At 42.2% G+C, this 16650-nt stretch overlaps 2 protein-coding genes and 1 pseudogene across 3 annotated transcripts; 2 read left to right on the top strand and 1 right to left on the bottom strand.

Moving 5' to 3' along the window:
• The first annotated feature begins 306 nt into the window (after positions 1-306).
• On the top strand, positions 307-2761 carry LOC311114732 (ribosomal RNA-processing protein 7 homolog A-like). The gene is made up of 7 exons (XM_084189969.1): positions 307-378; positions 848-990; positions 1146-1271; positions 1382-1505; positions 1637-1734; positions 1832-2039; positions 2216-2761. Exons 1-7 carry the CDS (start codon positions 318-320, stop codon positions 2299-2301), a joined length of 846 nt encoding a protein of 281 aa, XP_084046095.1. The 5' UTR covers positions 307-317; the 3' UTR covers positions 2302-2761.
• Positions 2762-3064: 303 nt separating this feature from the next.
• LOC311114731 (zona pellucida sperm-binding protein 4-like) lies at positions 3065-8408 on the bottom strand (annotated as a pseudogene). The gene is made up of 12 exons: positions 7432-8408; positions 7219-7340; positions 6998-7118; positions 6744-6878; positions 6386-6559; positions 6148-6227; positions 5883-6010; positions 5557-5740; positions 5298-5447; positions 3949-4025; positions 3712-3851; positions 3065-3073 (listed from the first exon to the last, which is right to left on the bottom strand). The product of its transcript is annotated as a zona pellucida sperm-binding protein 4-like (transcript).
• Positions 8409-9230: 822 nt separating this feature from the next.
• Positions 9231-16633, top strand: LOC311114736 (WW domain-binding protein 2-like). Its single transcript, XM_084189973.1, has 8 exons — positions 9231-9399; positions 10196-10304; positions 13235-13373; positions 13751-13843; positions 14084-14269; positions 14541-14624; positions 15069-15145; positions 15258-16633. The coding sequence occupies exons 1-8, from the start codon at positions 9341-9343 to the stop codon at positions 15330-15332; spliced, it is 822 nt and encodes a 273-aa protein (XP_084046099.1). The 5' UTR covers positions 9231-9340; the 3' UTR covers positions 15333-16633.
• The last annotated feature ends 17 nt before the right edge of the window (positions 16634-16650 follow it).

Below are 16650 nucleotides of genomic sequence, written 5' to 3'. Positions count from 1 at the left end.
ATTAAGGGAAAATTATAATTAGGGAATAGCATTGAGTTTAAAAATTTATAATTGGTGGAGTACTGTGAATACCAATATCCCTGTGAGCCTCCCTAGGCCCATCTTGCCCAGGGTTAAGAACATAAATTGTAGATTAATAATATTACATTACACACTTTAAACTTATTTGACTGATCCCTTGGCCAAAAGTCGTATAATCTGTTAGTAATATTCATTTAAAAAAATGAAATGTTTATTAAGCATATTTAGACTACAACCCCCCAAAAAGGACTACAACCAATCCCTTTCTACTTCCTGCGTGAAAGGTTGCAAAGAAGATGGCGCCGTCCAAGACGAAACATGCCAACCAGGCTTGTGTTATTCCAGGAGGATTTACGGGTAACCATTGCTAAAATAACACACATTCAAAGGGAGAATGTGATAAATACAATAACTTTGTGTGATATAAAAGCATAATTTGGGGTTTGTTAGTTCGAACATGATCTTATTCTGTTTCAATTGCAACCACTAGCTTGCTTCTAGCTAACGTTAGTTATCTAACTCCATAATTTATGTCGAACACTTAAATTAAGCTTGCTTCAAGACAAAGCTTGAGGTTGTTGATGCCTTATGGTGTTTAACGATTAAAATAGGTCAACTTGATGTCTGTATTTTATTTGGACTGCATTCCCTAAGACTACGTCATGTAGCTAAAGCAAAGATTGTCTACTATTTTTTACTCAGGCTAAAGCCATTAGTGCCCTCTGGGTCTCCCTGGAGTTGTAGACAATGTATTAGGACCTGCCTAGAGAGGTGTTTGTCTGTTTTTACTGTGTATTTTGACTGAACCACTCTTTCTTCATCTCAGTGCTTTCTCTTCAGTTCAGTACTGACAGTGTTGCCCAGCACAAAATGTGTGTAAAAGAGCACCGGGTGCGAGCAGAGAAAACCACACAAAGACCCCTCGACAGAACACTGTTTGTCCTTAACATTCCCCCATATTGCTCTGAGGTATGTTTATGTTGTAAATACTGTCAATTACCAGCCAGTGTGCATGTGATTGTTGTACTATTAGCAAGTCTCTACAGAAAATGCAATATTTGTGCTACAGTTGTCTGTGGCCATATACAGTATAAAAGTACTAATCTCTTTCTGCTGTCTTTCAGGGTGTCATAAAGGAGCTCTTCTCTCAGTTTGGTCCTGTTCAGTCAGTGGAGCTGAGGGAGAAGCCAGGGTCCTTTGAGCATTCAGGACCCAAGCTGGCCAAGTATTTCACACCAGCACAAAAACAGGTTTGCCCTGAATCCGGACAACGAAGCTCTATGTTTAGATCAGATTGATTATTGAAGTGCCTATGGACACCTTTTCAGTATTGAGCCTTTTCTATTTCCATTCCCTACAGGGGTTCAGAGTGGGTTACATCGTGTTTCAGAAGGCCATCAGTATTACAGCAGTGAAGTCCCATCCCCATGACGTCCCATTGGTTGTTTCCACAGTGCAGCGACCTGTGTGGACAGGTCTACAGAGTGAGTGAGCTTTAAAGTGCTGTTCACGATGCATGGTCTTTCTTTTCTAAATATAGGCAGAATGTATGAAATTGGAAAGAATGCCTTTCACTTCTCTATATGTCTGTCTCGCTTTGTTTCTTTGTCTTTAGAATGGATTAATCAGTACAAGCAGTCATTTGCTCAGCCAGACAAACTACAGGAGGCAGTTGACACCTTCATGCAGGATTACGATAAGAGAAAAGAAGAGGTCAGATTCTCCCCCTGTATCTCAATCTCATCTCCAAAAAATTTTTCAAACATATTTTAGTATTTCTGTTTTGTTAAGACTTTTTTTCCTTACCCAGGAGGCCGAGCGACAAAAGGAGGCTGCTGAGGAGCAGCTGGAGGATGAGGAGGGCTGGGTAAAAGTTACCAGGGGTAAAATTGGGACCAAGGCCCGCCCCCACAGTGAGGTATCCAATCAGAAAGCTCTGCAGAAGGAGAGCAGAAAGAGGAAGCGGAAAGAGCTCATGAACTTCTACACCTGGCAGCACAGAAACACACAGAAAGAACGTAAGTTGTTATGGTTCGTCATTTGATCACAACAGTAGAAGCACGTGGTGAAATCATTTCATTATTTAGTGCAAAAAGTTAACTTTTTTGTTCAGTCATTCTGGCTTCATTGCTAACTTTGTCCATCATATTACTCAGTCACTCTGCATTTTGAAGGGTTATCTTCTCTCTTTCAGACATCGCTGAACTGAGGAAAAAGTTTGAGGAGGACAAACAGCGAATTGCTTTGCTAAGAGCACAGAGGAAGTTCCGACCTTACTGAATCAATAATTTATTCTGAGATTCTCCCCACCTTCCTGTTTTTTAAACCACCCAACAATTGATGTCAATAAATATCAATTTATTATATTTGTAAAGTTTTTTTCTTGTTTGTCACTGATACAGTAATTTATGGAGTCTTAAGTTTGATTGGTATTTAATTCACAGTGTAAAGTGCATAGCGATACAGGTTGTAGTTGTGAATCAATACCTTAGGATCACTTCAGGTTTTACAAGCAGACGCCCTCGTATTCTGTTTTTTCTGGGGCAGTAGGATAGGAGGCTTTAATATCTGATTTTCTTTTCAGGTGCAGCGCTATGTACTCAGTTTACGTGACCTTTACCAAAGTGTCAAAGGCAAACTGGCTGCTTAATACATGTGAAGTACATTTGTGATGCATTGGAATACACATGGCCAGTGAAGGTATTTAATGGCAGTTGAAATAAAGACCATTTGTAATTTAGTGTGCATAGAAGTGCTTTATTGGGCTTGTTCAACCTGTAGGCCAGTCTCCTTGTTTCTGGTTTCCATTTCCACGTCATTTTCTTCCACTTGACAACTCATCGACCATGAAGAGAACAGGATGGAGGTACAGACGACAGAGTACATTGACACCTGAAATGCTGAGGGCCAGCAAGAGTAAATGTTAGTGTCATTAGTTTCATTCCACTCATACAGTAGCTGTGGGGTAAGTTGAGCCACCCTTGTTTCTAGGAAACCATACCCAAAATGTATAATTTGAAAAAATATTTAGGAAGAGGTAATTTCATGGAGTCTGAAGGAAGAAGCCACATGGAAAAAGAGGTAAGCAAGTTAGGTACAAAAAAAGAGTCAAATTAATTTGTGTTGGAGGTTTCATGATCCTTGTATCTAAACCAAAGTAGATCATTTTAAGAGTCTATAAGCTTCAATATGTGGTCCTAAACCTAGCATGAAAGTGCATCCTTGTAGCTGTGTGGGTTAATATAGTAAAAATGTTTGCCTTGGGGTAAGTGGCAATGGCAAGTGAGCAAATGTAAGAGTTTTCATCCCAGGCATAATGCAAGGCATTATTGCTGGTATATGTTAAAAGTGTAAAAAAGTACAAAGTTTGTTAGGTGTTAAGCCTGTGAAATATGCTTGAATTTATTAAAAGACAAAAAAGCGATTGTTTGTGAAATAAAGATGGACATGGTTTTAAAAAGATAGTGGTAATATTTCATTCAGTACAGAAATTTGTAGGCGGGTCAAGCTATGTTTTAAAAACTGTCATGCTTAAATTAATTCTGATTATTTCCAGGAATACACAACATCCTGAAATATCTAGATATCTTTGTTAGAAATAATACTACATTTCCCTTGACAGAGTGATGTTGAATGTAAAAGAAGGCTCAACTTACCCCACTCTCCCCTATTTGGAATGTGCTTACCTACCGGTATATTCAGATGATCACTATGATTCCCTTCCTGTTCCTGTCCAGAACTGTTCTGACCCAACAGCACAGGACCAAATGAGACTAACTGGGAGACTCGATCTGACCCAGACTCCCTCCTCGCCCTCTCACCATCAGGTGCTGGATGGAGGAGGATGAGACAGCATGACTATTGGATGAAATTACCCAATTCACAGCGTTAAGGTGAATGTAAAACATAGGGACCTGAAACACTCACAGGTGATGGAGCAGCGTTGTTTACACTCTGCCTCCTCTGTGCAGATTTCCACCCAGCAGTAGAAGGGCGGCAGGTAGCTTAGTGGTTAAGAGCGTTGTGCCAGTAACCGAAAGGTCGCTGGTTCTAATCCCCGAGCCGACTAGGTGAAAAATCTGTCGATGTGCCCTTGAGCAAGGCACTTAACCCTAATTGCTCCTGTAAGTCGCTCTGGATAAGAGCATCTGCTAAATGACTAAAATGTAAATGTAAGTACACTTGAGAGACAAGATTCAGTAGATCAGTGTTTCCCAACTCTGGTCCTCCAGTACCCCCAAAAGTACACATTTCCGTTGTAGCCCTGGACAAACACCTCATTCAACTCATTGAGTGCTTGATGATTAGTTGACAAGTTGAATCAGGTGTGCTTGTCCAGGGTTACAATAAAAAATAAAAAGTGTACTGTTGGGGGTACTTGAGGACCAGGGTTGGGAAACACTGCAGTAGATGGAGCACCAAGAGATCTTTGTTTTGAGAATTTATACTGAACAAAAAACTAAATGCAACAATTTCAATGATTCTACTGAGTTACAGTTCACATAAGGAAATCAGTCAATTGAAATAAATAAATTAGGCCCTAATCTATGGATTTCTTATGACTGGGCAGGGGCGCAGCCATGGGTGGGCCTGGGAGAGCATAGGCCCACCCACTGGGGAGCCAGGCCCAGCCAATCAAAATGAGCTTTATTACAGACAGAAATACTCCTCAGTTTCATCAGTTGTCCAGGTGGCTGGTCACAGACAATCCCGCAGGTGAAGAAGCCGGATGTGAAGGTCCTGGGCTGGCGTGGTTACACGTGGTCTGCGGTTGTGAGACTGGTTGGACGTCCTGCCAAATTCTCTATAACGACGTTGGAGGCAGCTTATGGTGGAGAAATTAACATTAAATTCCCTGGCAACAACTCTGGTGGACATTCCTGCAGTCAGCACGTCAATTGCACGCTCCCTCAAAACTTGAGACATCTGTGGCATTGTGTTGTGTGACAAAACTGCACATTTTAGAGTGGCCTTATATTGTCCCCAGAACAAGGTGCACGTGTGTAATGATTATGCATTTTAATCCGTTTCTTGATATGCCACACCTTTCAGGTGGATGGATTATCTTGGCAAAGGACAAATGCTCACTAACAGGGATGTAAATGAATTTGTGCACAAAATTTGAGAGAAATAAGCCTTTTGTGTGTATGGAAAATTTCTGGGATATTTTATTTCATCTCATGAAACGTGGGACCAACACTTTACATGTTGCGTTTATATTTTTGTTCAGTATATATTAGCAAAACCTTCCCATTCTTCAGATAAATAGGATAGACCTTACCTCCTCCACACTGGGATTGCCAGTCTCAGGGTCCAAGAAGGAAAAAGTCTTGACATTAAACCTCCTGACCTGGGAGTGAGAGGGTGTCTTCCCCTGACTGTCCACTGGGACGGAGCTCCTCATGTTGTCCAGAGGGTTAGGACAGCTGTCAGGGAGAAGGAAGGGAGTTAGACTACTAAACCAATGCATATTCACAGTCTTCATATTCCCAGTGATTAATCTTGAGTCAGTATAGGAAAACTTTTGCCTCTCACCCATCATAGAGCAGTGTCCATACAGAGTGTCTGGAGGCAGGGTAGGCGAAGCAGTCACACACACGCAGGGAGAGACTGGGGTCAGGGGAGGGTGGAGCGATTGACACCTCCACATACACAGGCTTACGCAGAGAGAGGGTCAAGGGCAGCTGTTCCCCGGGGAAGAAAGAGGTGAACGACTCATCTGGAAAAAAGAAAAGGGCCAGGATGATGGAGGTCTACCAGTGTAACTGTGTGAAGTGACAACTTGATGCCATATACTTGCAGGGTTTGAATTTGGCATCCCTTGCTTGGTCTGTGGAAACCATATTGTTTTACTATAATACCTGTGGCTATTCTCATCTGCACTCGGACAGTCCCCAGTGCAGTCACAGGTGGAGGGTTAGTTGGGTTTAAGGACCGCAGATCAGTGTGGAGGAGAGCTGACCCATCATATTGACACCGGACCTGCAGACTTCAAACCAAGTCTCATTCAAAACATTTACTCCATAATAGTTTCAAGCAATTAGGTTCTGGCTAAAGCCACGATATGGTAATGTAGTCCAAATTGTAGTGCACTGTCCACAGGTAGGAAGAGAAATAAGCAGCTACCTGAAGGGAGAACGTTTGCCTGCAATCTCTGGATGCAGTTCCTCTACCTCCACCTCATAGTTTACAACATCCCCATTCACCTGTAAATACAAGAGGGGGAACGAGAGGGGAAGGAGGTATTTTAGCATACCTAAGAGTATTCAACACTACAAGAAAAAGCAGCATTATACCAGAGGCATTCAGGACAGAAGTATACTGCTGTAGATTAGGGCAGAAGGTAATAGACCTACTGACTCACCATCATCTTTGTGCCACACTCCATCACCCCGATTTTAAAGACAGCTGTATCTGCAGAGGTAGCTACAGGAGAACACTGCGGCTGATCCTTGACGACAAGGTTGCTGGGGTTGAGTGGGGGGGTCAGTGTCTGTCGCCTTCACAGAGAACACAAAATGGCCATCCAGAGAACAGGCTGAGAGCAAGAGGAGGAGACAGAAACATCATGATGTAACGAACAAAGGAGTTATTCTTGAAATGTAATCTCTGATCTCACTATGCGCCAATCTCACCATGACAGTCACTATCCCTCTGCTGATACTTTCTTTCAGAAGCATGTTCTACATTGTACAAAATACACACAAAACAAATTCCATTACTGTTCATTCTGTAATAGCATGTTGAGTCATGATCATCATAGCAGCATCCCAGTTTCAGACAGCCATCACTGGAGACATTCTGGGGCCCACAGTCCACATGCAAAGCTCTATGGATGCTGCATTTTCCTGATCGTGCTGAAGGAAAGTAAGTTGGAAGAATGGCTTTTACAGAGGTGGTACTAAATGGCAGTGTAATCACTATTTTTGTGATAAATCATCAAAAATTCTCTCCCTATGAAATGATATGAACTCACAGGTGCGATTGATGGTGGGTTTCTGGGCCATCTTCTTGAGCAGGGGGCAGCTAATATTGACCCTGTACCATTGATCCCCTGCAACCAGCTGGACTCCCAAAGATACAAGGACTCTGTCACCCTAAAGATCAAACAAAGTGGTTTGATATGGCAATCAGTAGGTTTACACACAGACCAAGACCTCTCAATGCAATGAACATCAAAAAGAGAGATTACCATACCTCAACCTGTGTGTAGCAACTGTCATATCGACTCTGGAAAGAAAGGGTACCATTCTTCTCTCCCCTTCTCACTCCACAATGTTCTTTGGCTTTTGGCACAGGCACACTGACTCCAGACCTGTCTGAGAAAAGTGAGATCAACCAGCATACCAGACATTCTAAGTAAACAAACGAAATCTACAGATAGAGGGCTAAAATATAATGGTTATTTACCTTTTACGCGCATGTTGTGAAGAACCGCTTGACCGAAAACTGCGCGTATTCGTCGGACGGTGCAGGTGACTCGAGGCAGAACCTCTTGTGCTCTAGTTTGAGCGGTTTCATGCCGCACAAGAGTTGAAAGGCATCGGTAATGTGGCGCAAAGAATGCAAAAATTACACAAATCATAAGTAGCATTGTTAGGCTACAGGTTGTGCTGTGTTATAATTAGTTGAATGATTCACGATTGAACAATATAATTACGTGACAAAAGTCATATTTTGCGCGGTATTTGAGTGGTTTCTTTGTGTAGTGAAGAAACGTGTCCTTCAAGACCAGTAATTGGAGTGATCAGAGGACCTTGAGGCAAGGCGTTGTTAGCCTACCGCTGATTAAGTCAATTATCACAGTCAGACTGAATATAGGCCTGCAGCATGTGATAAATTCGTGACTGAATGAATGATAACATTTCATTTGATGAATTAATTTTATTTATTATTAAGGGATCCTTCCAACTTTTATCCCATTATTTTCTTTAATAGCCTACTGTGGGGAAAAGTTTTGCGATATTGTGGACTTTCATTATAATTCTATGTTGAGTCCAAAGGAAAATTAGGACATAACACCCTTGATTAAAAGGTCAAAGTAAAGTGAAGGTAATGTATGGCACATTTGCACTGTGCATACAATACTAGGCAATACATTTTCCCCACAGGGTCAGTAAATGCAATTATTACATAACAACCTCAATCCCCTTCTCTTTTCTCACCATCATCATGCTCATTGCTCAGTCCCTATGGCAATGCTTGTACCCACCCATTCTATGCTATGAGGCTTTTTAACATGAGCACTTCGTTTTTTATATTCATTGATGATGTGCTGCTTTTCGTGTCTGTGTATCCTTTGTTGTGTTTTATTGTGTATTTATTGTTGTTGTTATGTATTGACTGGTTCAATCAAACGTGCCCTTTTGGGGATTAATAAAGAACTATCTTATTTTATTACATAACCAGGCCCATCTTCTTGCTACATGTTGGAAGCCACAAAATTAAATAGAACATTGTATCTTTATGCTGGAAACACTGTGTGCAGTAGGCCTACTGTCACTGTCGCCACGCACGGCATTGTCCCCCATGTAATGCAGACACAGAACAGGATGCAAATAGATATATAGGAAAACATTTGGAAGCCTAATTTTTGCATGTAGCAATTTGAGGAAAATCATAGAGCAAGATTACTTGTAAATTCATGTGATCTACATAATTGCAGCTAACTTAAATGTTGTCCCACTGAGACAAGCCTCATGTCAGTTAAAAGTGAAATGGACATGATATACACATAGTTAAACTAAGTGATGATAAAAAAAAATGTATTTTATATTTAGTTTCTTTTCCTGTATTCCATCCTTTTTTTGGACCATACCTAAATCATGACTCATGAGTCATAAACTGATTACACAATTGGCCTAATAACTTTTCATTTACACATGTTGGTTGTACAAGCAGAATTATATAACCCAATTTGGAATATATAGGCACCCATTAGATGTTCTAGTGTTGGACTACGACTGAGAGGCACACTCAAAGCACATTCTCTAAAAACATAAAATAAGCAAAAATCTATCATATATGAAAAGCCTTTACTCTCCTTAGGCCTACTCAGCTCTCTTCACAACCACAATGCTGTATTATTTCATCCAAACCAATTTAAAATATCCCACCTCACCTCAACACACTAGAATTATATGACAATCTCAATTCAAAGGCTTGTTGACATATGGGAAACAATGTTGCCTAACAGAACATTGCGGTCACTGCACATGAAACAGCTGATCATGTGACGTAACACTTTGACGTTTTGGGCATTCCTCTCATTTCCAGTGTGTAGCTGTACCTGACGAAGAGTACACTAGACTATCTGAACATGGCTTTAAATCGAAATCATTCTCAAAATGGAGGAGTTTTGATCAACAACGGCGAGAGGTTAGTGAATCATTAATCGCCACGAAGCTTACTTTCGGTAGCTTAGTTAACGTTAGCTGTTATGCTAATGTAAGCAAGATAGCTATCTAGCTTGCCAGCCAGCTCCGTACTTAGTGTTAATTATATCTGGCCAATGTCAGTTAGCAACTTTTTTTCATATAGCAAGCGCTATTTTATAGTGCTAACGTCAGTAGCTAGCTATCAGTCAGCAACGTCGTTGTTGGCCTTGCTGGCAGGAAAAGCTAGCTAAGTTCCAAGTCAGTCATCATTACTCCTTTGAAACGTGTTAAAGCTAACGTTAGCTAGATACATTTGCTTACTTTAGTCAAACTAACGTTAGATGTAAAAGTAATAAACTCTGGTTATACGTGTTAGCTAGCTAGCTAAATACGTTTGTTTTCCAGGGAGGTAGACTGACAGCAAAGTCAACAAAGAGCGAGCCGCCCCTACTAACGTACCACCTGAGTCTAAAGTAAACGTTTTGACAGAGGGTTAGGAAGTTGATAAAGTAACAGGAACTTAGGAAATATACGAAGAAAGGCAACTTTTCATAATAGTTAGAATTTACACATTCTGGAAGTGTCAGATTTAACCAACCAGCCAGTATGTGAAATGCCAATAATAGGCCTATGTGAAATGATGTAGACCATACAGAATCCCACTATGTCCCTTAACACTCGGTTCTGCTAGGATTCTACTACAGTATTTGTCCTATGGAGGACCTATCATACATACTATACCTATTTGTCTGTGAATTCACTAGACATGCCTAAACTGAACATGTATCCACCACTAGTGTGTTAAGGGAATGCAAAAATGTGGAGCTGTCCTTCAGCGATGTCACCAGCAAGACAGACCTGCTGAGGGGGACCAAGAAGGGGACTGTTTACCTCACTCCATACAGGGTATGTTTATTATCTGACCATGCTTCTTCTTCAATGAGGTTTAACAGCGGTTGGCATCCAATTTGTTGCATTACCGCCACCTACTAGACTGGAGTTCAACTCCCTTATCTTTCCTTGATAAAGAAAATATACCAAAGCAAAGAAATAACCTACCATCTACTTTCTTCACTGCCTCTGCATATGACTACTTCTTCTCTACTCTTACCCTGGATACCTCAACCTGCTTCTCTCGCACTGGACATGTCTGATCCCCAGCCCCATGGCCACCCCCACAATTAGCACACACCACCACTTCCCCCACTGCTTCACACTCCTTTGTCTCATGCCCTTCTGCACACTTCTCACACCTTGGAATCTCCCTCCTACACACTGCTGCCACATGCCCATAAGTTTGACACCTGTAACATCTTAAGGTATTCGGCACATATGCTCACACTGGATAACTTATATATCCTAACCTCACTTTCTCAGGAAAAGACTCAACTTAAAAACTCAAAAGAACAGAAAATGACTCTTCTGTTTCCCCACTCTCGCCACCCTGTTTACGTCGCACCAAACGATGAGCATCACACACACCGGGAATCATCTCCTTCAGTTGGTCAACTTTTACATTCACTGCTACCCCAGTAATCACTCCTCTCAATGGCACCCTTTTCTTAAGAGCGAAACAATTCACAATTCTTTCCCCCATTTGTTTAACTCTGAGCGCCTTCTCCCTCTGCCCAACAGAAACACAAACAATTATCACTAGACCACTTCTGGTTACCCTCACCGATTCCACTTTACCCAACGCTCTTTTCACCCATCTTGAAACCACAATTGGATCAGCCAAAAGGCAAGGATCCATTTTTTCCACAAACTTCACTCCTACTGTCACAGACTCATCTTTATCCTGACCCGCTGTGCAATCCTCGGGCTCCGAGTACTTCACCACACCTTCCACCTCCGACACATCACCCTCATTCACTTCCATTTCTACTCCTGTCTTCAGCTCACTTTGCTTACATTTCCTACCACTCTTCTTTAACAAACCTTCTCCCTTTTTCCTGCCATTTTTAACTGACTCAAACTCACAATCTTCCTCCATCTCTCTCTTAGACCTCCTCTGCCTCTCTTTTTCCCTCCATTCCTCCTCATTCATCCAAATATACGTCTCCTTATGATAATACTGCATTTCTCCAAACCTATATCTGTTTCTTGCCTTCTCTAAGGACTCAATTTTCCCCCTCCTTTCCCTTCCGGTGTCTATTCTATCCTCGGCCTTGACCTCTTCATTGCTCTCCTCTTCTGATCCGCTGTCCTCCTCTCCTGAATAACCATCGTCTTCCGATCCCTCATCCGAGCTGTTATCCTCACTATCATCGGGACTTACTCCCTTTCCAACTGCTCGTCTTTTCAGTGAAGACGCCATGCTCCACCCCTCAGTCGGTCAAGACCTCCCCATCTGACCATGCTGGTCCTGTGTGCCTGTTAGGATGTTGGAAGACAATCCTTCTTCTTCGATGAGGTTTAACGGCGGTTGGCATCCAATAAATGTTGCATTACCGCCTCCTACTAGACTGGAGTATAACTCCCTTATACTTTGCTTGAAAAAAATTTAAATAACAAAATCAACAAATACCCTACCATCTAACCCTGCACTCACTAAAAACCCACCACCCTACTCCACTATTTAAATCTATTTAGTCCTACCTCAAGCCAACAGCCTGAAAAGATGGGCAACCACCACTTAACACACCCTGTAACTCTTCTGACGTCAAGTCTCGCACAACCAAATACCTCTCTGCAGCTGCCACCACAACCAACATTTTCTGTGACTTACGTTCCATCCCTGCAGTACAGTTGATAACCATTGCTATAAATGCTGAAAATCTAATCTTACTGAAACATATATCACTTTTTGGCCTATCCCTCTGTACTGGTACAGTTCTACTACTCACACCACTCCTCTCAGGATCCCGCCCCTTGATCCATATTCTTCTACTTTCTTCACTGCCTCAGCATACGACAACTTCTGCACTACTCAAACCCTGGAAACCTCAACCTGCCTCTCTCGCGCTGGACATTTCTGATAACCAGCCCCATGGTTACCCCTACAATTAACACATACCACTACTTTCCCCAATGCTACACATTCCTTTGTCTCATGCCCTTCTGCACACTTCTCACACCTAGGAACCTCCCTCCTACACACTGCTGCCACATGCCCATAAGCTTGACACCTGTAACAGCGTAATGTATTTGGCACAAAAGCTTGTACGGGCTAACTTGTATATCCTAACATCACTTTGTTGGGCAAAGGCTCAACATCAAAACTCAAAAGGGGGCCTCCCGAGTGGCGCAGCGGTCTAAGGCACTGCATTGCAGTGCTAGAGGCGTCACTACAGACCTGGGTTCGATCCCGGGCTGTGTTGTAGCTGGCCGCGACTGGGAGACCAATGAGGTGGCGTACAATTGGCCCAGCGTCGTCCGGGTTAGGGGAAGGTTTGGCTGTCCGGGATGTCCTTGTCCCATCGCGCTCTAGCGACCCCTTGTGGCGGGCCGGGCGCCTGTAAGCTGACTTCGGGCGCCTGTAAGCTGACTTCAGTCGCCAGCTGGACGGTGTTTCCTCCAACACATTGGTACGGCTGGCTTCCGGGTTAAGCGAGCAGTGTGTCAAGAAGCAGTGCGGCTTGGCAGGGTCGTGTTTCGGAGGACGCATGGCTCTCGACCTTCGCCTCTCCCAAGTCCGTAGGGGAGTTGCAGCGATGGGACAAGACTGTAACTACCATTGGATATCACGAAAAAGGACAGACAACGACTCTTCTGTTTCACAACTCAGGCTACCCTGTCTGCGTCGCATCAAACGACAAGCATCACAAACTGGAAGACAATCCATTGCTCTGCGTCCATTTTATTGCCCTCTTTCTCTCTGTTTGTCCTCGTTTCAGTTGGTGTTTGTGTCCAGTAATACCAAGGACAGCCTGGGGTCTGTGATGTTCCCATACTACCTGATGAAGGGCTGCAGCATCGAGCAACCAGTCTTTGCCGCCAATTACATCAGGGGCACAGTTTCTGCTGAGGCTGGAGGTAGGCAGCAGTTTGTTGTCCTCCCGTAGCATTCAACACCATAATGAGGAAAGAACTGTAGAGCATGCAAAGTGTGTATGGCCTCCAGCCCCAGGTATGGCCTGATGTATCCTAGGAATACATGCAGAAGTGAATCAGTGACGCAAGGGTGATTTGCCAAGGCCAGATATTTTCAGAGGCTGACATCAGTCTGTAAACCACAATCTCATTTTACTTTACAATGTCTGTCTGTGTCAAAGTTTTTAGCAGCAGTAGTAGAAATTGAAGTGTGACATCTCCAAGGCACTGATTATAATTCAATATCAGACTTCCAATTTAATGCAAAGACAAGTACACAGTGCTCATCAATGTATTAACAGTCCTTTCTTTGGTTTCAGGAGGCTGGGAAGGACAGGCTAGCTTCAAGATGTCTTTTTCTAGTGGGGGAGCCATCGAGTTAGGTCAGCACCTCTTCAAACTGGCAACAAATGGTAAGTAATTTTATGACTGTCATGTTTGTCAGTACAGGGCCTATTTGTCATTCAACATATCTGCTTTACTCAGTTTATATCGTACAATTAAAGAATTCATTAAACATGTACATCATGAAAGCACTTCCTAGTAATGCAGTCAAAGTTTGTTATATTTGTTAGGCTACATATTTGTTATACATGTTACTCTTTTTGTCAAGTCCAGTCTGTATTTAGGTTTAACCTTCAACTTTGTTTTAGCATCTCGTGCCCCTCCTGCTCAAAGCGGAGGTGCCTCCTATGGCTACCCCTCACCTGGAGTGATGAATGGCTATGGCCCGCCACCTGTTCCTCAGAACTACCCATATGCACCCCCACCCCAGCAGAATGGTTTCTACCAGGCTCCCCCAGGCGACATGGGCTATCCCTACCCTTTGGCAGCCGCAGGTCTGTTTTTAAAGAACGTTATCATCACTATAAAACTATGTTATGCAGGCTTGGGTCATAATAATTGAGAATCAAATGCTGTAATGCTAGCAGATTGACATTTACATCAGAGATTGCATAGCACTTAAATATGGAAATATTTTGGATAATGCCTCCATTCTTATGAGTGTATGAATTTGATTGATTGGTGTCAATATTTATAACTACTTGAAGTAAAGATGTGTCCCCAAGGCTATTATGAGTATTTTGGGTATTCTCTCTCGTGTTGCAGGAATGTACCCATCTGCCCCTGCCTACATGGCCCCACCTCCCCCGTATCCTGGGCCCCCCCAAAACTGGGCTGCTCCCCCTGCAGGTCTGTCTCTCTGTCTCTTTCTGTATGTCTGCATCGCTGCATCTGTCTGATCCCATCAGTCTGCTTCAATATGACGCACATGACGCATGGCACTGAGAAAGGAGTGCTGATGTCGTAACCGGTACACATCATATTAAAAAGGAGAAACAAACAAAATAACTCTCACCCCTAGTCTCCCTTACCCCATGAAACAACCCAGTTGGCCTAAACTCAGTACGCCTCATTTAGATGTCAGTTGTGTGTCTATTTGTGGGTTTTGGAAAATTGAAAGAGAGTTGGAAGTGTGCCTCTGTGAATCATTCTGTCTGGAAGATGTCTTGTCACGAGTGTCCTGCTGCAATATACTGTGCTGAGTGTGCTCCATTGTCTCTCCTACTCCACAGTTACAGTAGCATGTGCTTCTGTGCATTAATCGCCCGTAATTTCTCTCTCCCTGATCCTCAGGTAATGCCAAGGCAGCAGAGGCAGCAGGCAGCGCCTATTACAACCCCAACAACCCCCACAATGTCTACATGCCGATGGTAAGGGACCTGTTATTCTCTCCATGTCCATTCAGTGCATGCACTTTGTGCTGTGTTGATGTTTTCAGTTCAGTATTTTAAAGATATTCTATCACTGTTTATTCTCACATAGGAACAGCCTCCTCCCTATGCGCCTTCTGCCCCTCCTGCTCCTTACCCAGGCTATCCAGAGAAGAAGAACAACTAAAGCTCAATAACCATCATGTTGAGTACCTCCCTTCCCCTAATAAACACAACAGCAAATGATTAAGGAGATGATAATTATTAGACTGTAAAGGAAAGTATAAAGTACTACATTGACAAAAAGGCAAGATTATTTTTAATCTTAAGTAATATTTAAGTAATTTTGGGGCACAACAATGTTGGTACATTTTCTTATAGACATTTTCAAATGATGAATGTTTCCTTTTTAATCATGAGTAAAGCTTTATTTCACCCCCCTCCCACTCAGTTTATTTTATATGGTAACTTGCCAACTAAATGGTTATTCACTTAACAGATAAGTATTAAATCTTTCCAGTTATCATGGTGGGCTCTCTCTCCTTCAGTATGTTAGAATGTGGAACTGTCTGGTTCTTGGGAAAGGGTATCTAACTGCCCTGTTGAGTTGAACTACATGTGATGGGCAGTATGGGGAATGTATAGGCATTAAATATTTACAGAATTTTTTTAATCCAGAGGTTTGTTACCAAAATACATTTGATACATTTTCGATTAAAATTATTAAGCTTATTAACAAAACGACAATTTCTATTCCTACTAGTATTGTAAAGTATTTTTACATTCACTTTCAGAGTAAGTGTTTCCATTGTGTTTGTGCGTGGTTTAAGTTCGTTCCAGAGAGCATTGAATGAAAGCTGAACGTCCCAGTACTCTCAATGCACACCACACCTTTCTACATTATTTCTGGCTTTTTATTGAAGGAAGGAAGTGCATGTTGTTTGAATATGGGAATTGGATGGAGTACTGACATGTACCGCTACATATATGAGATTATTGGTAATGTGCGATGTTCCTAGATCTCGCAAATAACTTGTATTGAGCCTAGAGATGATGTTGTAACTGGTCACATGAATAACCCATGCCCCAGTCAAACCCTGTATATTGTATTGATGAATGCAAAGCCCGGCTGAAACCAAAACCCTACTCTCTGTGTAATTACACAAGTGTGGGGTTACTAGGCCGTGTATTTATTTAGCCGTTAGCCCGCTACACAGTGCTTTCTTGCAGTTGTGACGAATTAACCTGTGAAAACCACTAATTTATTCCTGATTAAACTGGGTTGTAGTGACTTTTCTCAGAGTGCATAGAGAGGACATTTTGTACTAGTTTTAGGTTAGAGGTTTGGTTGGTTATAATTATTATCTGCTTAAATTAATCAAATGTCTGTGAAATATCTTGTTTGTAAACCCCATTCCTTATTTGGAGTTCTTCATATTGATTCAAAATCTAATAATGAATAATAAATAGATGTTTATGTAAAACCTATCCAAAACAGTGGTGTA

The sequence above is a fragment of the Coregonus lavaretus genome (assembly GCF_964263955.1).
Source record: "Coregonus lavaretus genome assembly, contig: HAP1_SCAFFOLD_1250, whole genome shotgun sequence".
Lineage (NCBI taxonomy): Eukaryota > Metazoa > Chordata > Actinopteri > Salmoniformes > Salmonidae > Coregonus > Coregonus lavaretus.
This window is presented reverse-complemented; position numbering and strand designations above follow the sequence as displayed.

Bases quoted from the DNA above. Each gene is read 5' to 3' on its own strand.
- LOC311114732 (XM_084189969.1), top strand. From the start codon at position 318: ATGGCGCCGTCCAAGACGAAACATGCCAACCAGGCTTGTGTTATTCCA. The intron at 379-847 runs GTAACCATTGCT...TCTTCATCTCAG, and splicing joins TATTCCAGGAGGATTTACGG to TGCTTTCTCTTCAGTTCAGT. The intron at 991-1,145 runs GTATGTTTATGT...GCTGTCTTTCAG, and splicing joins TTCCCCCATATTGCTCTGAG to GGTGTCATAAAGGAGCTCTT.
- LOC311114736 (XM_084189973.1), top strand. From the start codon at position 9,341: ATGGCTTTAAATCGAAATCATTCTCAAAATGGAGGAGTTTTGATCAAC. The intron at 9,400-10,195 runs GTTAGTGAATCA...ATCCACCACTAG, and splicing joins TTGATCAACAACGGCGAGAG to TGTGTTAAGGGAATGCAAAA. The intron at 13,374-13,750 runs GTAGGCAGCAGT...CTTTGGTTTCAG, and splicing joins AGTTTCTGCTGAGGCTGGAG to GAGGCTGGGAAGGACAGGCT.